At 35.6% G+C, this 24,235-nt stretch overlaps 2 protein-coding genes across 3 annotated transcripts in view; one reads left to right on the forward strand and one right to left on the reverse strand.

Annotated features, from left to right (window-relative positions):
- Window positions 1-8,021, forward strand: part of LOC120624947 (protein goliath) — a 131,561-nt gene extending 123,540 nt beyond the window's left edge. For both annotated transcript variants that reach the window (XM_039891785.1, XM_039891786.1), the window contains one exon: window positions 1-8,021. In XM_039891785.1, coding sequence (XP_039747719.1) covers window positions 1-100 — 100 coding nt within the window. In that variant the 3' untranslated portion in view covers window positions 101-8,021.
- The window catches only part of LOC120624946 (histone acetyltransferase KAT2A), a 27,494-nt gene continuing 11,267 nt past the window's right edge, over window positions 8,009-24,235 (reverse strand). Inside the window, exons 11-20 of the mRNA XM_039891784.1 lie at window positions 23,542-23,674; window positions 22,561-22,633; window positions 19,985-20,060; window positions 18,698-18,842; window positions 17,727-17,887; window positions 15,793-15,870; window positions 14,346-14,471; window positions 12,425-12,515; window positions 11,329-11,455; window positions 8,009-10,998 (exon numbers count right to left, since the gene is read on the reverse strand). Coding sequence (XP_039747718.1) covers window positions 10,932-10,998; window positions 11,329-11,455; window positions 12,425-12,515; window positions 14,346-14,471; window positions 15,793-15,870; window positions 17,727-17,887; window positions 18,698-18,842; window positions 19,985-20,060; window positions 22,561-22,633; window positions 23,542-23,674 — 1,077 coding nt within the window. The 3' untranslated portion in view covers window positions 8,009-10,931. The remainder of the gene's footprint in view (window positions 10,999-11,328; window positions 11,456-12,424; window positions 12,516-14,345; window positions 14,472-15,792; window positions 15,871-17,726; window positions 17,888-18,697; window positions 18,843-19,984; window positions 20,061-22,560; window positions 22,634-23,541; window positions 23,675-24,235) is intronic.

Here is a 24,235-nt window from a genome sequence, read left to right on the forward strand (position 1 = left end):
ATCTTGCGGCGCGTCACCGACACATAGTACACACAGTCAGAGGGCCGAGTGTTCCCGGGAGGACACCGCCTCCGTCAGCTCCCACACCCCCCACGACTGAGAGTGACCCCCACTCACCGCCCAGAGTGATGTGCAGTGTAGCCCCGAAGTGATGTGTTCATTACGAGAATCACCACGAAAATACTCACAGAAAACGAAAAAAAAATTACTTCATCAATGATATTCTATGTACTCAGTGAAGGATTACTGACGACGTATGATAAATAGCCTTGTTGGGCCCCTGTAGGACTAGCATAAGCGCCACGAAATAATAATCTCTATTCGTATTTTTTCTACAGGGATATACAAGATAGAAATAATTCAGTCGTGGCGCGCATGCTAGCCCTACAGGTCTCAGCTATGTTCAGTGTTCTGAGGGTCTTGAAATTTGAGCCTTGAAACAATCTATATAAGTTCAATTTTACTCTGATCAGATAAAAAACTCTTATTAAGGGTTCATGCGATATTTCTTACTAAAATACGATCAATGAGAAATTAAAATTAATGTTAAAAAACTTAACATTATTTGCGTGTGAGGGACAAGGACACAGATACTAACTGTTCTTTTCCCTCGCAGGTAAATAACGTCAAAATAGTTAACATTAATAATTATTTTTCTCTTGCCACAGGTTATATGCTTCGACTCAACACATGTGCTAAAAGTGTTTCTTAACACGTTAATCTATCCAACGAACTATTCATTGGTAAAAATAACCAAAAAAAAAAGTTAAGGAAATTAAATGAATAGCTCGGTGTATAAAAAGCATCCTATATCGAGTGTAAGCGGCATGGTGCGGCGGTGTTATCAATTCAAAAAATTGCGGACGTAATTTGTTCAGCTGTTTCCAAATATCTAATAAGTAAATGTCATTAATTTTGAATATTCCTTAAAGTTTCTGTAAATCGGATAGATTAAAGGAGCATATTACGATAAAACAATAATCTGTATGTAACTTTACTTCACTAATGCCGGTTCTCACTAACGCCGATGCCTAAATTAGTAACGCCGTCAACCGCACTTCTAAAGTTATCACTTAGAGTTGGTGAAAAGTTTTTTTTATATCGCCTGAGTTATTAGGCATTCGATTTAGGCTGCCTAGGTTGGGTGAAAAAGGACATACGAAAATTAAGGAATATCCAAACTCAACAGTTTTGTTGGTTACGTATTTATGCACCACAGAGTTGTATGTGGATGAACGACGAACTTCTTAGCGGAGTGGCTGACTGTTGTCTTATAAGTGCGAGGCCCCGGGTTTGATCGCCGGCAGAGGCAATTTGGGTATTTATTATTTCTGTATTTTATGAAACCGATGTTAGAAGCCGATCAGGGCTTATAACTGTTATACCTCTAACAGGTTAGCACGCTACCATATTACATTACATAATCACTTACCATCAGGTGAAATTACAGTCAAGAGCTTTTGACGGAATCATGCGGCGTAATGAAATCCTTAGTACATAGAATGTTATTGTTTCCAGTGATACGAGTAGTTGCGGTGGATGACAAGTGATATTTTTTTATAAATGAAAACAATTTAGTTACGGACTAGTGTAGATAGGCAAAAGCCGCGACTCCGCCTAGTCAGCGACTCGTGCGGTCAGTGCGTCGCGGACAGTGTCGCGTGGCGAACGCATAATTGGTAAAGTGGAACCGCTCTCAGTGCAAAAGTGACCTAACTTAAATCTTAACTTAACTTAGATTAAGGTAGCCCAAGTCGGACGTATCTTCATACAAAAGTTATTGGCAGATATATATATAGATGATTCTAATATTTATTTTATCAATTTTTACTAATATGTTTATAAGTAAAAAAAATAAGAATACTTAATAAAGTCTGGATGTGTACAATGAAAGCTAATGTCTAAAGAGATTTCTTCCATAAACCCCCGAATATTAATAGTGACACTCGCGGTGAAGTCTGTACACGTTTTTACTGTAATTACGTGTACAGACACATTCATGACGGGAAACAACGCGGGACGTAGCTAGTATAAATCTATCTTTAATGCCTGCTATGACAAACTTTAGCTGTAGCATATCTACGTGAAATTCAGTTTGTCACAAATCGCGCCGAAACCATGGACTTTTCCGGGGTAAAGAGTAGCCTATGTGTTAAACCAGGTTATAATCTACCTCCATTCCGAATTTCAGTCAAATCCGTTCAGTAGTTTTTCTATAACAATACTAAACTCGCATACATTCTCACAAACTTTCACATTTATAATATTAGGGGGATTATTCTTTATCCAAAACTAAGCTAGATGAAGCTTTATCTCAGCATTAGTATCAATTATTTTGAACATAAACCTGTTAAGTTTAGTGTCTACACAAAAACAAATTGGGCTTATAATATAGCTATTCTTTTCACCATGTTTGCTGAGTAAAAGGATGGTACCATTGTTAAACATGTCAAGTTTTTATGTGCAAAAGAATTGCCACACATAAATAGACAATAAAGCATTTTAATTCCCTCATTACCTATATATTGTTCGTATATGTATAATATGTATATAGTTACACTTATAATTGCTATGTACACTTTTAAAATAAAAATATTATGAAATTTCTCTTGGATGGGTTGGGATAGGCCTTCTAACTTCTTCGGTATAGGCCTCCTTCAACTTGATTCAGATATCCCTACCTCGATCTATCCACTCCTTACCCGCAGGGCGAGCGACGACTTAACTATTTCTACGCAATTTCTTGACTTATCTTATAGAAATGGGACGAGAAAATGGTAGACAATTATCTCGCTCGCATCTAATCCCCCTACTGCTGTATTTTTTATGTCGTCTCTCGATCGTTTCATAGCTTATTCATCTTTTTGGCACCATTATCTACACCTAAATCTAAATAACTAACCAAATTTATTGATGTGACTCTTAAGGCTACCTTCCCTAAAAATTTACAAAATGCATCAAATATGGTCAAAATCTGACTAGTTGTTAACAACATTCAAAAAAACCTCTTTTGTCTTTATTATTATTATAAATTTTATGTTTGATTAAGTTGTAGATGGTATGATGATAAAGCGATATCTAGCATAGTTTAGGATTTATAACATACACTTAATTTGCCAATAAATATTGCATAGAGATACTGATGTCTGGGGTCACCTTAACTAGACAAGATCTTCTTGCGGCTTGTTCTCGCATACTACAACCAATGTAAATTATACTTTAATTAAATGCGATGAGAATCGGAATATGATTTTATGGAAAATTCTTCTTGTGTTCATCGTATCCAGAGTAACAAAAATAAAGCAAAAATATCGGTTTCTGCGATCTGTAAATAGCAATATAAACAGATAGACTGGATGTTTCAAAAGTACTTTAGTACTTTAAATGTATGCATTTTTAATTTGAACCGTTTTCATCAAAAGTTCAACTTTAATTCTACGTCATTATGGTCTATAATTTTGCTTGCTATATCGTCAGTAGATCTAGGGCGTGAATGACCTTAGAGGTAATATGCATTTCGAAAATAGATGCTTAAATAGTGACCAAAAATAAGTTAGGACAGTTTTGCACAGTTAGCTTCAAAACCATACAAGGTACGACAAGAAAATATATGTTTAAAAGAACGCAATGCAGTCTTAATTTGGCGCTGTTGGATATGATGAGGGATTTAGTGAAGGTAAAATAAAGTTTGTTATCATATTGAATTTTTTCTTACTTGTTTTATATTGTAAACAGTCTTTTCTTATATTTTTAACAGACAAAAAGGTTCTTATTTCGGTTTGTATTTTTTTTAGTGTTTACGTATGTAAAAAAAAATGAAACCATACTTTCTTGTAGGAAACTTAAAAATCTCACTTGTCTTCATTTATTTTTACACACATATTTTCTTTCTATTTTTAAAACATAACTAACACTAAAATGCGATGAAAGGATTGTTTACATAATAAGACAAGTTAGAAAAAAAAACATTGGGAAAGCAAACGTAACGTAATAAATTTTACATATACACCTGTTTTATACTGTTAAAAAAATAATATTAAAAATTACCTTGACAATAAGTGTATCGGTTAAAAGAGAACATTAATGATATTCTAAATCTTTTTATAAAATTCGAATTTTTTACCCTCCTCAGTTTTGAAGCGCCAAATTAGTCAAAGTGTACGATTGCTAAGTAACTGCATTCAAAGATTCACCCATATATGGTTATTATACTCTTTGAGAGCAGTTATCAACAAATTGCCATTATGGAAGATCGAGCCCTCGAAATTGTACTTAAAATTTGTTTGGATGATCTCATAAGTATATCCTTTATTTTCATTAAAAGTTCATTTTGGATGTATGGTAAATTGGTTGTGGTGGCCCTTTATTAATAAATAATATTTGAGTAAGGTTGTCCGTCCATGATTTTAAATAATTGTTTGGACACAACGGTGGCCGTTGTAACTCCGTAACGAATTAGTGGCTATTAATTGAATCTACTGAACTTTATTTATACTAACTAGCTTGCTGTCAGACTTCAATTTAGGTTCTCAACCACGTATTGGGAGTTTGTGAAATTGTGCTATGCGAAAGTTAAATCTGAAAAGGCAATTAAAGTGACGGAATATTTTATATTTATTAAGATCATATTATAAGTTGTAATCAATATTTTTGAACATACAACATAAGTATGAGCATAACCAGACAATTATTCTGTTAGATTTTGTACGATAAACATACACTCTTAAATTGCCGTAGCTTTAAGGTACAATAAAGCCAAAAAATAAAAGTGGTTTATGAAGCGCCCTCTGAGGTCGTACACAACTATAAAATCCTGCACATCAATTAAATTCTAATCTTTATAGAAACGTTAAAACAGTTTGTGACGTAAACAGTCGGCACAGAGGGTTTATAACTATTTCCTAAAGCAGTATTATTTTAAAATGTTATTTTGTTTGGCCTCCCTTAAAATCCTAATAAGGAATTGAAATTCTTAAACAGAACGTGAATAATATTAAAATAATGATGGTTTATGCAATGGGGGCAGTTTTTGTCGGACCCCATGCTATTAACGAAATTTAAGTCACGCAATGGATTTCATACGCAGTTAAGGTATCGATGCCATTTTGAATATTTAGAAAACAAATTTAAAGGGGCATATTTATAAATTTAGATTGAATGTTATGAAGTTTAGTTAAAAAAAAATCAGACTTTATTTTTAATGGTTTTATCACCCTTTTTTGTGAAGTTTCAACGGTCGCCGTACATATTAGAATATTAAGCTTTAATAACCCAATAAAATTTTGGAACATAGCCCAACAGAAGAATATAAATTTTCCTTTTTAGTATTACAATACAATTGTTGCCATATAACTCTAAATTGATTACTGAAACAGTAGCTTATGATTTACTTTTTTAAGGGTTTAAATTTTCAATGATGCATAGTTAAGTATGGTAGGTACTATGTTTATTTTTTTACGAAATAACTGTGCTACCGTAATGCTAACACCCATTTATTTAATGATGACACTGGTGCTGAATAGGGTAACTTATTACCTGTGATACTGAAATACTAAATACGAACAGAATTTGTGCTGTAATTTTTGATACCTCATCAACGTCAATTTAAACGTCACAAATTGCGGGTAAAAGCCTGTTGCTATTTTATTGTCACAGAGACTACCTCATAGGGTAAAATGAGAATGGACTTAATGTTACTCGTTTCAGAAGCCATATTTAGCCACGTTTACAAACTCTCTGCCAAGAGTTCTGGCTGTAGATCTGTGAAAATTCAACTTAAAAAAATATGGATAAGTTTTAGTTTGCTACTGTTTCGATACTCTTAAGAGACTTGATTGCAAATGCAATATCTTGTACTAGAATCTTATTTGTTCATAAATCTCCTAAATTAATAATAAATTGACAGGTCCCTAAATAGTGTTATCTTTAGGCACATCATATTGTGAAAAGGATAGTAGCACTATTTAAAATCAATCAATTTCGTTAAAAAATAGAATACAACTCTATTACCACCTGTACATTTCAAGGTCATCGTAGAAATGCCTTTGAAATTCTTGAAGGAAAGCTCTTTTCGTTGGTCTAGGTATCCTTATTAAATAATCACCTTTTCTGTTTTAATGTGCTAATATTTAAGTTTTGAGTCAATATATACTATGTTGCTACACATATTATAGTATTGCGCTGTTGGGGCTCACTAATCCAGAACCATTTTCAGTGGATAGGATAATCGGGTGTCGAATTTATTTGGGACAGAATGAAGACTTTTAGTTAGCATCTTATATGAGTACGTGACCAAAGATATTTTTCTGGAGCTCCTTGAGCAATCTGGAAACGCGAACTTCGGGCTTGTGTTGTGTTCAGAAGAAATGGAGAATGCCTGCGAGTATTTCTTATATCTCCTAAGGTCTTGTGCGAAATAGCGAAAAAGCCTTTGTACATTTGGTTGCATTAATTCCTCCAGAATAGGAGTTTCCAGTATCTCGATTCACTGATCTTTTACTGGATTTACAGATCAGCGCTGTTCCAGCAGAAAGCTTTAATGCTGAGTGAAACCGTTACGTTGTTTAATTTACGGAATACACTACTAGAAGATGCTTTTTTTTGGTCTGGTATCGCATTCAGGTTTCTGGATAATGTATTTGCTTTAGCATATATGGAGATATAAGGATAGGCAATTTATTCATATATAGTCCTAAGCCATCATAAGTGCTTTCTTTGGAATGTTGGATTACCATAGAATTTGCTAGAAGCATGACCAAAATGTGTAACGAAAACTTTTAAAACATTATTTCAATTGGACAAGGGCTATATTATGTAATCGGAGAAAACTTCTAATTTTCAAGTTTTCCGTACTGTCCCAAACAAATATGACACCCAAAAACTTTGTTTAAATTTCGTGGCTCTTAAAATATGGTAGTTAATAAAATCTAGTCTTGAGTTTAACTATGAATTATATCGCTTTTTGAGACCTATGTGTCAGATGTGCCTAAATTTTTTTTTGGTTCGTTTATACATTGTATACCAAAGTCATAATAATAAATCGATACTGAAAAGGCTTGCGAACCGTTTGCTATATAGCTAATATGTATTTTATTTGCGAGCATTAAGGTTGCCTATGCACTGGCTAGCCATAACTTTATTACGGAACTTGATTGAATCATTGTGCTTTTCTCAATGATTGTTATTAGGTTAACTGAGATTTTATTTAAGCAATGGGAAAGAATTGTGTTGATAGGAATTTCGAACTTATTGCAAAATTTTAATAAAATGTTTTGCAATCTGACCAGGATGTTTACTACTTACGCTTAAAGCAGTATTACTTTTAAATTGACAATTTATGATTTTGAGACCTCTAGAATAAGGTTTATAATTCTGACACAAATGCTTCAGCAATATTATAAAAATACTGCTTTAAGCTTAAGTAATAAGTCGCCTGAGTTACGCCTAAAAACTTGGTAATGCTCTTAAGGTTTTTTGACCGAGCTTTATAATGAACCAACAGTCATACTGTTTACAAACGAATTACAAAATGGCCAAGAAATCTAGAAAGATTTCCGACATATGTTCCTTTTACAGACTGAAAGAAAATAATTGATATCATTGGCCGCCCCTTTGAACTTGATATATCGATATTTTTATTGGTATTATCGAAATCGATACATTTACTAAGTATCGAATCTATTTAACAATTCCGTCAATTCTTCTTGAAATTAAGCCTTTTCAGAACCGATTTATTAAAAAAAGGCGATGTTATTTGTTTCTAACATTTATTTTTAAGTTTTTTTTTCTAAGTGAGCATTTAAGTTATTACTTACGGATACCACTTAAGGTACTTATTATTAAAAATATAGGGATCCATTGGATTTCTTAATATTAACAAGGAGACTGGTATGTACTTTATATGTAACAACAGATATCATGTAAAAATATATTTACATTCCCTTCTTAAAATGTTGTAAGCCGTACTCCCGAGTGTGTACAACATGTGTTGAAAATAAAAGAAAACCTATACAGTATTGAAATTTGTGTTTTATTTAAACAACATTCATATAAAAATAGCGGACTAAAGAAAAAAGATAGACGATAAAAAGACGGCCAAAATTCTTGCTCGTAAGTCAATACAGCGAGTGATGTTGATCCCAATACACCGTCATAGGTTCAAATTCTAATTCACACCCATTCAGTGGCGTGCACTAAAACAATTGTATTACTAGTAATTATCATTCATCATTCGCAGCCTATTGACATCCCACTGCTGGGCTTAGGCTTCGTCTATCATAGGAGAGACAGTTTAAGTGCATAGACCCACCACGCTGCTCCAATGCGGGTTGGTGGGCATTACTAGTGGATTTATCTTACTGCTTTATGCCTAACCTGGATAATTATTTTGTGCATGCCACTGTACATATATAATTCATCTGCATTAACAGACCAATAAATTCTTAATGATACTCGTTTCATGATGAATTAACTTAACAATTTTCTATCGCTTACTACAAGCTGGCTAAGAGACCCAAGAATCGGTTGACTGAAACATATGTATGGAATATACTAAGCATGACACTGGTAAAAGAACGTTGTTATTATTATTATTTTAAATAAACTTAGCCAATGAGTTCGAGACTGTTTGGATAATTGGTGATAACTAAATAATCAGTACGTTTGAAATCTGCCAAGGTGATCTGTGCAAATACTTGGATCGATGCGAATCGATTCCCTCTATCTTTCTCCTTTAGTCTGTGGTATAAATAATTAATACGTGACCGAAACTGTGCGTACATTCAAAAATAAAAAGTGCTGTGTAAGAACACAAAAAAAACTATACATGATAAATAAGTGGATTTTTTTTCCCGCACGGTAAATGCAACGCTTTTTATCAGTTACGGACATATTCTGAGATATAGCGTGACCGGTCATTATTTTTCGATATTTTCATGACCACCAAAAGACATACCGCGCTAAATCAAAAAGTGTATACGACCTTTGTATTAAAAAAAGTCACATGCTTATGCATAACATACATCACTTATAGATTTCGCATTTTATTTAGTATACAGAATGTAGAATACTCCCACTTTATGTGGTAACCTTGAAACGATCACATACACCTATTAACAAGAAAAAACCGTTTATTTTATTGTACAACAGGAATTAATTACATTTAGGGTTTTTTTTCTACATAATACTTATCATTATATATTCTCTAAGATTTGAATTACTTGGAGACTTTAAGTTGAATTCGCACTAAACTTACGTATCGTATCGTTATGCGTGGTAGGTGCAAGAACGTAGGCGGCGTCAGTGCGTAATCCTAGTGTCCACCATTTATACAAAATGTATGAATCCGATGGTCCGATGTACCTAAGACACTATACGTATCCAGTGTGAATACAACTTTATTATATTTCAAAGAATAAATTTAGACAATTCTATCTACTTGTTAAGAATAAAAAAAGGGCTGAAAACTGTGTTCTGAAACGAAGTCTTGTACATTTTTGTCCCTAGACACTTATTAACAAGTGTAATATTTATTTCATGTTTTATTGACATGTTAGCAGTCCATTTTACAACTTGTAATACACAAGCAAGACCTCTGGACATAGGTCTTTTGTGCAGGGTTCCAAAATTCACGATCCTGCGAAGCTAGTATCGAGCGGCTCCAAGCGACTCGTTGGATGTGGTCTACCAATCTCGTTGGGGGTCGAACAACGCTGCCATTTCCAGTCATATCGGAACCCTAAAGTCCATCTGTTAATAGCTATGCGCCCCGCCCAGTGCCACTTCAGCTTCGCGACTCGTTGAGCTATGTTGGTAACTCTAATTCTACTACGGATTCCTCATTTCTGATTTTATCACGTAGAGCTAATCCCAGCATAGCTCTCTTCATCGCCCTCCGAGTTTCCCTTATACCCGTCTTCACTAACAATGCACTAGGCAATGTCTTAATAAGTAACGCCCAATCTAGGGAGATTCTTAGGCGCACATCAAACGAACACCAAAAGAAAACTGGCATAAGCCTACTTATGTATGTAAGTCAATATTAATACTTCACAAGAATATGTACCATCTTTTGCATATGAGCATATCATTGATGTTGGACGAGATTTTGTCATGAATTTGCATCAGTTGCGACATTTTCATTGACCATTGGCCAATATAAACGCTATAGAAAACGTTATTATATATATAAAATGGTATTGCAATGTCAACAGTCACAAAGTATACGATTAAGGGGACTGATAATGTTTCCGTGAATAATATCTATCAAATTAAATTCTAGTATAGTATTCAACATTTAGAAAATTTTTGTAGTAGCGAAAGTACAAGAGCAATATTTAATGTTTGCAAGGACGAAAACGAAGTCTCTTCTAGCTGACTCCAGGGCCCCATGGCTTGTGTCGCGGATGTTTGCGAAAGCGGTCCCGTGGCCCAGCCAGGTTTTTGAGACATGAGAGGACTATAAGCGTGAGGCGGGCCAACCAATTAACGTCCATTGGTTTGCAAGGTTAACCAATGGACCTTAAAACTTTGCAAAAGAAAAATAGGAGAAAAAAAATTCTTTAATCTTCTTAACCAACATTCGAGGCATCACTAGTAGTGAGATATTTGAGGCGAGGATACCTAAGTCGTGACCTTGACAACTCGGCTGCGTCCTCAGAAATCCCTATTGATTTTTATTTATTTTCCCACCCGTCCATTTGTATAAAATAAAAACATATATAGATGGCGCTTTAGGTCATCTTTGTAACTTTGATTTGCGTTTCCATTCCTAAGAGTAAGCCGCTGAGCAAGATAACTAAGCAAATTCCCTCGACTGTGCTTTAGGTAGGACGTGGGTTAGGGTTTCTTTATAATCAAGAAAAAACATCCTAAAATTAATTGCGCGCAGTTCGAATTTCTTGAATGAAAAAGTCGTCGAAGTTGAACTCAGATCATTTGTCCCACTGGCCGGCGTCCTTCATCTTCGTTTGGAAGTATTTCTCTAGGGTGTTGGCGCATCTGTGGATAGATAAATAAATATTTTACAACCATACACACATCGCCATCTAGTACGAAATCACTATACTGAGATGACTGATGAATATTTTTATGAATAGGTTATATACATAACATACTTATAATATACATATAAGCACCTAGACACTGAAAAACATTCATGTTCAACACACAAACATTTTCCAGCTGTGGGAATCCAACCCACGGCCTTGGACTCAGAAAGCAGGGTCGCTGCTCACTGCGCCAATCGGCCGATATAAATATAAGTGCTGTGTGTCTGTTGCGTAAGTTTGATTGTGAGGAAGTAGGCTATAATTGTATTATGACCTGTACCTATAATAATCAGTATCAGGCGAGTTGTAGAGACGGCAGTTAGAGAAGATCCGCGCCATGTCTGCTACGAACAGCCGCCGCGACGAGTAATAGCGTGCCTTCAGTCGCTCGCCCATCGTGCGCAGATCTGGTCATACAACGAGAAAACACTGTTGATCACCCTATAAGTAAGGTCCAGGAGGTTCGATACTTGGCGATAAAAAATGTGAATTTATAATTTCTGATTCTTTTCTGGTCTGGTTTAAGGTTTCGTGACTGGTTACAACCCAACAATGACGTGCCGGCAAATGATTTAATGTTCCGGTACGACGCCGCGTAGAAACCGTACCGAAATGGTGTAATGAAACTAGTAAAATACATTTCTTGCTTATCTTGCAAATTAATTGAATTGTAAGATTTCCAATTTACCGAATCCCTACAAATGTAGTTTTGTTCATTTTTTATTCCGGCAGCCCTTGCTTGCACTCTCACTTGGTGGCGAACATTCTTATATTAACTTAACAATTGCGCCGATTTGTAGCCAAAAAAAGCTTATTTCATTGAAATACAAAATCATGCTGGCGAGGCTCCATACTACTACTGAATGTGTCATTTAAAAAAAGGAACAGTCTTGTCTACGGTTTTTATGGCTTTGAAAGTATTTGGAAAGCAGTTTAAGGCGGAAGGAGGAATTTAAGTCGACAACTCAACGTTGTGTGCGTGCGCATCCAGATGATAAGGGTTGAATTTATTTCTACGACGTGAGGTGCGGTCAGAGTTATAAATTAAATCCTTTCCCCGGGTATATAATTGTCCCCTGCCCATGCTAGCCGTGCTGGGGATATAATCGGGGGATATAATTTTTGTCTCCTGCCTGTGATAGCACTGCTGTTTGGCATTTCGTAGTATACAATACACCCTATGGTAGTTTTAAGGTGGATACATGAAATTATCTAACTTTTGTTTGGTATGTGGCAGAGCAGTGCATATCATTTAAATCTTTCCACAAAGTAAATTAATAAATTAAAATAAATTGACAATGCAGTCTAAGCTCGTAATAAATGTGTTATGCAATCCATTTGGCAACATCTTAAAAAAAAAAAATATATCAGCTCACCCATCGGATATTTAATGTGATCGTAATAATCCGGGACATCAGCCTTGTCTACAGGTTTTAGAAAAGGCCAGGCGGCTGCGTGGTTTTTAACCTGAAACACAAATAAAGAACATTAAGCGGATTTTTCCACATCAACCTATTACCGGGCCATTATTACCGCTTACGGGGTAAACGGTTATAGCCCAGTGATCAGGACTTCGGCTTCACTGACGGAGTGCAGAGTTCGAATCCCGGCACCTCCCCAACCACTTTTCTAATTTATGTGCGTTTTAAGTAATTAAAATATCACTTGCTTCAACAGCGAAGGAAACCTGCATGCCTGAGAGTTCTCCATAATTTTCCGAAAGGCGTGTGAAGTCCACCAATCCGCACTGGGCCAGCGTGGTGGACTACGAACTAAACAGAACACTATGCAGGTTTTCTCACGTTGTTTTCTTTCACCTTTAACGGTGAAAGAAAACAACAGCAAGTAATATTTAATTCTTAAAATGCAATGTCATGTCAATCATGCTTGGTTATGGGCTGTGAAATCTCAACGATTGTTTGTTGTAAAAACGATGTTTAACTTAAAAAAAAAAAAACTTCAAACAATTTTATAATCTTCATAAATAAATTATTTTCAAAAGTTCGTGCATAAAATTTTTATTAGTTTTCAAAACTTGGTCATTTAAAGCGCCATCTTTTATAGCTTAAAATTTAATTATCTTATATTAAAAATTACCGCCGAAATACTGTATCTGCTATGAGAAAAAATAAATAAACAAATTGTTTTGGCTACAGATACAGTTTCATATAATCGAATTTCGATTTAATGGTTTACTAATGTTGATTTGTAATTTTCATAATTTTTATCAGTGTTTTTTACCTACACTTGGAGGAATTACCAAGTTTATAAATTTAAAATGCATATAAAAATTTTCGGAACCAACAGGATTTGAACCTGCGACTCTCTGGCAATCGCGGCCTGAGCGCTTTCTCCAATTAAGCTACGGCTCTCCTACCGTCGATATCGAAATTAGTATATGGATTTCACATCAGTCTTATAGCGTCATCTAGTAGGAAACGTTGCAGGTTCGATCTACTTTTTCAAAGGTCCATATTACAATGAACAAGAGATGACACATTGCTTTTTTATAATTTTCATAATTTTTATCAGTGTTTTTAGCTACACTTGGAGGAAATATCAAGTCTATAAATTTAAAATGCATAAATTTATATGATTTTTTAATGTCGATTTGTACTGGAATCCCTATTTTTAATGATACATCCCGCCAAAAACGAGCTAGGCTCGAAGTTTGAGAGACTAAGAAAATGCCTTTTTAAAGCCGTCTTAGACGTGGCATAACGTTGGAATTGTAACATAGTGGCCCTTAGATGAATTGTCAGAAATATTGTCAAGAAATTTGCTGTGCAGAACTTCATTAACTATAGTTTATTTATTTTATTTATTTATTTAATGGAAAACTACACAAAAAATTCAAAAACATATAAATGTTACTAGCTGTTGCCCGCGACTTCGTCTGCGTTTGATTTTGTTTTTAAAGTATTCAGTATCGCTAAGCCTTAAATGAGTATAGTTGTATATACATATAACATGTGACTGTCAATTAATTATAGATAAATAATTTGCAATAAAATAAAATTGTGACTTTACTTAAAGATCTAAGCTATCCTATCTCTTAAGTTGGACCAGACTGCTCACGGTGTGCCAATTTAATTTAAAATCGGTTCAGTAGTTTAGGAGTCCATCGCGGACAAACATCGTGACAGGAGATTTATATATATTAAGATATTGTAGACCCACTTAAAGACTGCCACGACTTGCGAATACAAAACGATATTGTCAGTATTGTAAACCAATATACGTTTATGTTGTATGAACCGCATAATAAAATTCTCAGCATCTTAAATAAAAACTTACCGCATGTAGGACAGCGCGTAACGCCGAGGGATCCGGTTCAGGGTCGGGGGCGGCTCTGGTGGCACGCGATTCCCGCCAGCCCGCGTCCCGCACCCCGGGGATGCAGTCGATGGGGATGTTGCGGACCTGGCCACCAAATATTCACCATAATAAACTCCTTACCGGCCCACTGCAGTACTACGGCGATACGGATGCTTCAACCAAGGCACAAAATACCATTTAGGACATCATCAACTCGTTACCGGCCCACTACATTGCAATTCCCGGCGATGGGGCCTGGGCATAAATTGCCATTCAATATTCAAAATTCATTTATTTCAAGTAGGCCTAATATAAGCACTTTTGAAACGTCAAGTCTGTCCGTGTGTAGTGACTCTACCACCGGTTCGGAAGGCAGATTCTACCGAGAAGAAGCCGGCAAGAAACTCAGCAGTTGCTCTTTTCCAACAGTAACAATTTACATTTTACATTTCAAAATTCATTTTTCTATCTTGTGAGAGATGAAAGCGGAGCCGGATGCTTCCAAGCAACCTTGTCATTAAGATATTCATCAATTGTATAATAACCTAGCTGTAATAAATGTGTTTTAACACATTCTTTAAACTTATGCATTAATAGGTCCAAAATTACCTTAGGAATCATATTATAAAAGCGTATACTCAGTCCCACAAATGACTTCTGCACCTTTCGCAGACGATATGCAGATGTCACTAATTTATGACCATTTCTTGTAATTATTTATTTATTTACTGATAAGAGACACCAGCAAGTCATTAATGAATAAATTCACTTATATTGTACACCACATAAACATATAGTAAAATTTTAAATAAAAATTTAACAAAAATTATAAAATTTGGCGGCCTTATCGCTACATAGCGATCTCTTCCAGGCAACCAAAGGCGTAAAACACAGAAGAAGAGAGGTAGGCGGTGCATATAAATAAACATATATATTTGCATATATACCTATATATACTTATAATAAACTTAAAATATAATATATAGATAGTGATAATAATTAAAATCATTGTAACGACATACATTTTAAACATGTGTTAGAATTACAAATTCTGTCTAGTGCCATTAAAACAGTCAATTATAGGTGTATACAGTGTATATCTCACATTATCATTATTATATTCGGTTACAAAATTAAAAAAAAAAAAACAATAAATAAGTATTAAAAGTGATAATGTATGTTCTAGGTAAACTACTTTGACTGAGTGATGAATAATATTTAATTAAAATATATAATAAAGATAGGTTTATTAAACTTCAAAGAACATAAATAGTTCAGTACGGTACAATTTAAAACTTTCTAAATATTAAAAATCCAGTCCACACTTTAGACTGACTTCACAGGCCCTTGTGAACTTGTGTATATTATACCTAGATGGCGATGTGTGTACTGTCGAATTATATAAAAAAATAATATATATACTTACGCCTTCTTTAAAGCATGTCAATCCAGGATGGACTTTTCGAACTTCTTTTTGACGCATGTCAATTAGTTTTTTCACTATCTGCAAAATAAATACAATAAATACTTCCTCGTATACAAACATAAAAGAAAATAATTTGATTAATTTTTTTTACAAATTTTTAGTTCACAATACGTTTTATAATATTAAAGAATTTTATAATTACTTTAAATATAACATTTAATTTACTAGTTTTAAAAAATTAACTTTAGTCTTTAAAATATAATAGTTTGTAATGTTGCACGCCGAACCTGACCTGTATTACATAATATGCAGTGGTGTACATAGAGGGTATGCACAGGGCATGCAGATGATATAAAATAAAGAAAATCTTCAGTAAGAGTTATAAAAAAACTTAAAGGATATGTAACTAAGTAATAACTTAAGTAATTTTAACTCGTACTGGAGATTTTCTGCATTTTACATCTGCACGCCACTGATAATATGCAATAGATGAATTTGTTGAATTTAAAATTTGAATTTGTATTCATACAAAAGAGCTTGCATTTTTAATTGTAGTGGAGCTTTTGACGTGACAACGTCTTATAGTTCGATGGAGCTGGCTGCACGCACGAAAAAACATGACGTATGCGGCGTTACTTCGCCCTGAGGCGTTCCATTCAAGACTTGAAGTGCAAGCGAGAGCGCGGAACGAGCGACAAGCAATGCCAAGCCGCTTTGTTGCAATGCTGTGGGCCGTACGGCATAGTTGCCGGTGTGATTACAGGCACATGAGACTAACCTAAGCTTCAGATTGACGGACAAGGGGCGGCGCGTATCGGTACGTGTTGCTTTGTTTACAGGCGATGGTTTTCCACTAACCATCAGGTGGGTCATGTGGTTCGTAATTTGATATTATAAAATGCAAATGAAATATTAAAAAATTCTAAATTTTTACACCTTGAACACTTATTTATTGGTTGAACGTTTATGATATTTAAAAAATAAATGTACGGGAGCTATGGTGATACGCTCGACCGTAACAATAGGAAATTCTTTCTCCTAGCGGGTGATCGTGCTCGGGGACCGAGGTCCGACCATCTTTGGAAGTTGAATTTATGGTAAATTTTTGTGAACACTTCGTTAGCGCGATGCAGGATTCTTGTGGCGCCATCTAGTTAGGTGATGTAAAGACCGCTACATAAATCTTCTAGATTTCTTCACAAAATGTATGTATCGGCATCAATGACATGCAGTGGACATCGCCTGGACAAGTTTCCCCTACCTCGGCCTTGGCAACTAAAGTGGTTTGGGAGAGCTTATTCAAACTCCTGAAAGCTTCTGTTTGCCTGGTAACCTAAATATTTTCTATCAAGGATCTGTAGAAAAGGCAGAACACTCCAAAAGTTGTCCGCGAAATGTATATAACTGAAAGCAACTGTCTACGTCGGCATAGTTTTCGAACTTAAGCCTTGGCAGCTAAAGCGGGTTGGGAGAGCTTATTATATCACTTAGCAAAACTCATCAAAATTCATAAAAAGTGTTTAGGTTACCAGTAACCTAAACACTTTTTATGAAGGTTCTGTAATAAAGGCAGAACACTCCAAGAGTTCTTCGCGCAATGTACTACCTGACTGTATATACCTGACAGCCACTGTCTACGTCGGTATGGTCATCCTACTGCGACCTTGGCAGCTAAAGCGGGTTGGGCGAGCCTCACTTAGTCAAATTCCTGGAAACTTATAATTTCCTGGTAACCTACATACCTTCTATCGAGGATTCTATATAAATTAAAACTTTCTACCAGGCAAGCAGAAAACTCCAAGAGTATGTTTACACAATGTATATCAGGTATATACATCACCGATTTTTAAGTGTAGAATAGCGAAAGAAACTTGGAAAACATAGCAGAAACGAATTCGCGGGCTCCCATTATTACACAGAGTTCAGTCACCTACCTCTTTCTGTCTCCGTATGACCGCGGTGAATTGTGTATACACGATCCGCGGGTTAAGTTCGCAGTGCATAAGAGTGGCACCCTCGTAGTCCTTGATGTATCCCGAGAACATGGTGCGAGGTAGCTTTATGTCCTTGCTGAAACCTTGCTTCTTAAAGTAACCTACAAATCGACAGATTTTTAAATTCTCTGTAAATTAACGTCGGAAGAATAAACTATGTTACATGCACCACACTTCAGCATTACTTGGCAAAAACATCTTCAAAACGACCTACCCAAGTCTGAACACTTTATCTTTAAAAAAAAGAATAAAGGAGCTTTTTTAAAAAACAGACACGTTTAGTTATTTTATAGTATATATCAGTAGTAGTAGAAGTAGTATATATCAACCCATTACCGGCCCACTACAAGGCACGGGTTTCCTCCCACAATAGGGTTAAAGGCCATAGTCCCCCACGCTGGCCCAGTTCAGATTGGTGGATTTAACACACCATTGAAAAACATTATGAAAAACTCTCAGGCATGCAGGTCCTGTCCTCACGGTGATTTCCTTCACCGTTGAAGCAAGTGATATTTTCATTGCTGAAAACGCACATAACTTAGAGAAGTTAGAGGTGCGTGCCGGGATTCGAGCTCGCCCCCTCGAAAGTGAAGTCGAAATCCTACCCACTTAGCTCAGTTATAATATATATAGACAAATAATATTAAAAATTAAAAATTGAAAATAGGACTAATAGAAATATTAATAGAGTATGTCTTTTATAATTTTCTATAATTGATTTGATTGTAAAAATTGTTACTATTATATTGATAGATATTGTTATTGTATAGAAATTTGATTTAAAATAACAATTATTTTTTTCATGCCACTCCGTGGCAGATTGTTGTACTTCTATTATTTATAACATCATTGTACCTTTTTAATCTGCTCAAATAAATGAATTTGAATTACAATTTTTTTAAGCTGCTTACCAATCGCGAATTCATCGGCGAACGTCAGGAAGTGCAGTATGTTATTCCGGATGTGATAGTCTTTGAGATGGTTCATCAGATGCGTGCCGTATCCCTTGACCTGCTCGTTTGACGTCACAGCGCAGAACACGATCTCACTGAAGCCCTGCACGATTACTTCATATATATACTCTATATCTATACATTTAATAAAATCGTACACGAGCCGTGTACATTAAAGATTTTGATAAAAAAATAACTTTAAGTCTCTGAAACTCGTCAAAGTTTATATAAAACTTAAGCTTATAGAAAAATCCTATTATAATATTATGGATTACGTGTATGATAAAAAAGCTCCGGTATAAATTGCTCTGACTTCATAGCAAAACATTAACACGCATGTGAGATGGTGTTAACAAAAAAACAACCTGGCTAAGTTTGTTGCGGGCTCTTCTGAGACTAGGGCGCGCTTGGAACACTGCTAGCTTTAGTTTTAGGTTAACGAATTAGTGTTAACATGTTAGATGTATGAACGCTTCACAAGTGCCTGTGATGAGGTCTACATGAATAAAACATTTTTTATTTTCTTTATCTGTGAAACTGAATCCTAATAGTTTTTGAGACAACCACTGCCATAGTTTTTACTGAACGAAATCAGTTAGAACCCTAACATCACATGCAAAATTAAAATCATGTGATTCCTGACACTTTATCCAGCTCTAGCTCCAGCCTTTAATTAGTGTTTAAAGTAATTTTATTTACCCAAATATTTTTTTTTTTTTTTTTTTTATTAGACACACGTCGCTTAGCGTATGTACGCTTTTATTTTCAATAGGGTAGTCATAAGTAAACACTTAGAATGTTTTTAATTAGTTTGTATGGAAAAATAAATATGCATCTTCTGATTTAATATTTTCACAGATTTTTTTTTAAATATTCCTTATGAAATATACTTATGCACCCTTCAACTCGTGATTATTATATATCGTAAATCCGTTACACGTTGTATATTATTTAAATCAGACTGACCTTTTGCGAGTTTAGTGTGTTCTAACAAATAAACTTTCATCCCATATTTAACAACTTTGGATGTGGAAAAATTATGTTACAAATCATGAAACATGTATTTTGATACATTGTCTACCTAAAAACCACATTACTTAGATATAATTTGATGAAAAACGACGGTCTTCCATAATAACTATAATCCCATACTTAACCCAGTTAAAAAACGAGAAAAAGTCTTCACAGAACAAACCTCGGTTAATTGATGGTAGGAGATAATTCTATTTAATGTTTATTCATTACCTGCGAATGGAAAGTCCTAAAGCAAATCCCACCAATCGGTCTTCCTTCTTTAACCAGAGCCAATGTTTTGTGCTTGCTGAAAAATCAAGGTAAGATTTATTTATAAAATGATTATTAAAATATAGTTTTGTTTTAATAATCTCTTTCAAACAGGGCACAGTGCTACTCTCCTAATAAGAAGATGACCAACAACATTTTTTTTCCAAAATGCGTAAAAAACAGCCTCTCTCCTACAGCGTTTACGTACCAGCGACAAAGGCATTCTTAAGGTATTTGCTGCCAGATTCGAGTGGCCTATACTACACGATTGATGAATTCCTTAACGACAAGGCTGCTTGGAAGCAGGCCACTCCGCTCTCATCTCTCACAAAACAGAAAAATTCAAAGATTGTTAAACTATAAAATGATATTGGAAAACAGCAATCCGCTAAGTTTCTTGCCGGCTTTTCTCAGTGGAATCTGCTTTCCGAACTGGTGGTAGAGTCACTACAAACCGACTGACTTGACGTTTCAAAAGTGCTTATAAACTAGGCCTACTTGAAATAAATGAATTTTGAATTTTTGCCACTGTGTAATGTTTTGTTTGCAAAAGTAGCAATCGGGCGAGTATAGTATTGTTTATTTTTTATTATTTAAACTAATCAATACTAACTTAGTGGTCAAGGTAAAATTGTTACTATGATGAAAACGTCTGAAATAAATGATTATTATCATTTATTGATTTTAATTTTTTTTTAATTCTTAACAATGCTTAAAAAAATAAGAAAAAAAAATTAAAAATTTATAAGAAATAACATCCACCCTCCGCTTGCGGGGCTTTTGAATGCCCAAGCAACCGGCGGTCAGGGCTCCAGAGTGAGGAACCTCCTCACAATACGCGCCGTTTCAAGGACTACTGCCTTCTGTATCCCGACCCTTGATCTAGTGTTGCCCAAATTCAGTCTTGGTCTTGCAGTCTTGGTCTTGTTCTTGCGTTTTTGCAAGACCAAGACCAAGAACAAGACCGCGTATTTTTAGCAAGACCAAGACCAAGACTGACCGTGCAAGACTTGAGCAAGAACAAGACATAGCCTGCAAGACTCTTGCGTCTTGCAGCTAGGACTTAGCGCTATTTCACGGAGTAGTTAGGTGTAACAGTTCGGTGTATAGGTAGGTAGGTACGCTTAGGAATTCTATGAGACGCAAAAAACTATATCAAAGAATATGAAAAACTGGACCTATGCGCATTACGACTAATACCATAAACATAGCGAATAAAAAAATATCTATTAAAATCAAACTGAGTGCATGCATAGTTATGTTTTAACCATCGGCACTTTGATAATGCGGCATCAAAGGTTTTGTACTTACTTCTCAAAGAAATTTGCCGCTTTTCGGAAGTACATGGTTATGATACACGCGCCGGCGGCTTCTTTTGAAATCTAAAACAATCGTTGCCGCCGCGCCGAAATCATAACATTTGACACTATTCATGCAAAATAATTTCGAATTTTAAGAGTACCTACAGGTGTTCCAAAGAATAAATAAGTTTCAGAGTGCTTAGAATGAAAATGAATACATTATACTGATCACGCAAGTAGTATTATGATTAGGATAAAATGGTGAGGATAGGTAGTAGATGTCATAATAATTCATTCTAGTAAGTAATTATAATATTGATTACTTATATGGTTTTAAACTAATTACTTAGGTACTATTATTGTACATTTAGTCATTATATTTCTTAAGTTTTTACAAGTTGTTTTAGCAAATGTAAGCTTATAAATCATAAATGTTTATTAAGAAACAGTTACTTCCATGGAAAACGACATATAGGTCAGTTGATTTTTCGAATTTCTTATCAAATCTTCAGTTATTTATTAATCTGCTTGATCTTTACTATGGCTATGTTAATTCAAGCTCACAATGTTCCAATTCTAATACGTTTTTCTAAGATTTAAAGTAAACTTTAATAAATAGTAATAGACTAATAGGTAATTGCAAGACTTGCAAGACTCTTGCTGCAAGACCAAGACCAAGACCAAGACTGGGAGCGCAAGACCAAGACCAAGACCAAGACCAGGTGTATTGGCGCAAGACCAAGACCAAGACTGGCTAAGTCTCGTCTTGTTCTTGCATTTGGGCAACACTACCTTGATCCGACAACCACGCGAAAGCTTCTTAAGATGTTGGTCAAAGCTTCTCGCGAGAAGATCATTGACTGAAACGACGATCGGGACAATAACAGTCGGTTATTTTTATTATTATTAAGGATGTAGCACACCAGTAGTTGAGCTTTTAAAAATACTATCGCTATGGTTATATCTGCCGCTAAGAAGCATTGCTGTGTTCCAGTGTTATTATAGACACATGAGGCTTAACACCTACGCACAACTCCGAAAAGTCTACGAAAGAGAGACAAAAGACGTAACCACTAAGCTACGAGTATCTAGCGACACTTTTTCTCTTAACTAAAACAGCCAACACTAAATTATCATTGGTTTTCCACGCTCTGACATTTGAAGTGTGACAAATCACTGCGTAACTATTCCGACGTTACGCCAAGTTTACTAGAGGTTAGTTTTAATAATACTTACGGATCGAAAACCAGCTGCGAAATGTATTCTTTCGTCATCTCCGGTAGTTGGTGTGAGAATACGTTATGGAGACCTGTTAAATTTTACACTAATTATTTATATACATTATGTAAGGATTAGTAATTCATAAATATGATTTTAAATATTTTTTTTGGAGACTGAGATACTCTCACTACGATGTGTGACTCAAGATGCACAGATCATCTAATAAAATTATTAAAAACCTTCAAGGAATTAATTCTTCTGTCTAGTTGGTATATCAATGAATGCTGGACCGATTTCGATGTAATTTTTTGTGTTTCAGTGGGTCTCTGGATGAGTAAAATATAAAATAGTTGGACCCATTAAGTGGCTCCCGAGATCAAATCCACAGAATTCAGAAAATACAGAAACCGTGTACACTTCTAATATTGAATCTTTAAAAACTACTCTAATTTGGTAGTTTCTCGAACCGGTGGTTAGTCACTCCACTCGATTTAGCAGTTGAAAGTAATTATTTTACCCCCTATGTTCTAAACTTTTGTGAAGTTGTGATGTGAAGTTAGACGTGCGCGGGGCGTTTTCACTGTTTTTGGACGCAATGTACTGCATGCAACAGTGGGTGAATGAGGGTTTTTTTTCTCTCTCTACAAATTAGCCCTAGACTGCAATCTCACCTGGTGGTAAGTGACGATGCAGTTTAAAATGGCTGCGGGCTAACCTATTACCGGTTCTACGCGACATCGCACCGGTACACTAAAGTTAAGCGGTACGTCTTCGTCGGTAGGGTAACTAGCCACGGTCAAAGCCTCCACCCAGACCAGACCAGAGAATATTCAGAAATTAAAAATTCCCCAATTGCCTCTCCCGAGAATCGAACTCGGACCCCCACCCTGCTTAAATTCACAACGCTTACTGTTGCGCCAGGGAGCCAGACCCCCTGCTTAAATTCACAACGCCAGGTAGGTTCTGTGTGTTCTTAAGTCTGTGTACAAATCTCACCGATCAACCATAGCATTGTTTGCTTATTAACCGGGCCGGTTAAGGAGTTGCCAATCACGTGGAACTCTATCAACTTCCGTTGCTCTTCCAATTTCGCTGCTTCATCGCGCGGCGCTTGCATTTGGAACAGGGCCTAATCAATAGAGAGTATTTTTATTTTTATTTTGTCATTATCATCATTTCAACCAATTGACGTCCACTGCTGGACATGGGTCTTTTGTAGGGAGTTCCCAGCGACTCGACTGATGTCATCTGTCCACCTCGTTGGATTTACCGGTGCGCCATTCCAGCACCTTAAGACCCCGACGGCCATCGGTTCTTCTCCGAGCTATGTGCCCTGCCCACTTCAGGTTCGCTACTCGCTGAGCTATGTCGATAACTCTTGTTCTTCTACGGATCTCATTTCTAATTTGATCACGTAGAGATATTCCTAGCATAGCTCTCTCCATCGCCCGCTGAGTGACTCTGAGCTTACAGTACTATAATTCAATTATAAGTGATACATGCCTGTTTTCACTAAACTTTGGTATCGCCTAAATCGAATAGCTAATGATTAAGGTGATGGATGGCTGTAGAAAAAAAAAGGTTTCACAAACTCTAAGATGATAACTTTTGTTGAACGGTTAATGTATGCCCGGGGAATCTCCTTAGATAGTGAAAACGGGCAGCAGATTTATTATACTGAAACCTTATT

This window comes from Pararge aegeria, chromosome 7 (assembly GCF_905163445.1).
Source record: "Pararge aegeria chromosome 7, ilParAegt1.1, whole genome shotgun sequence".
Classification (NCBI taxonomy): domain Eukaryota; kingdom Metazoa; phylum Arthropoda; class Insecta; order Lepidoptera; family Nymphalidae; genus Pararge; species Pararge aegeria.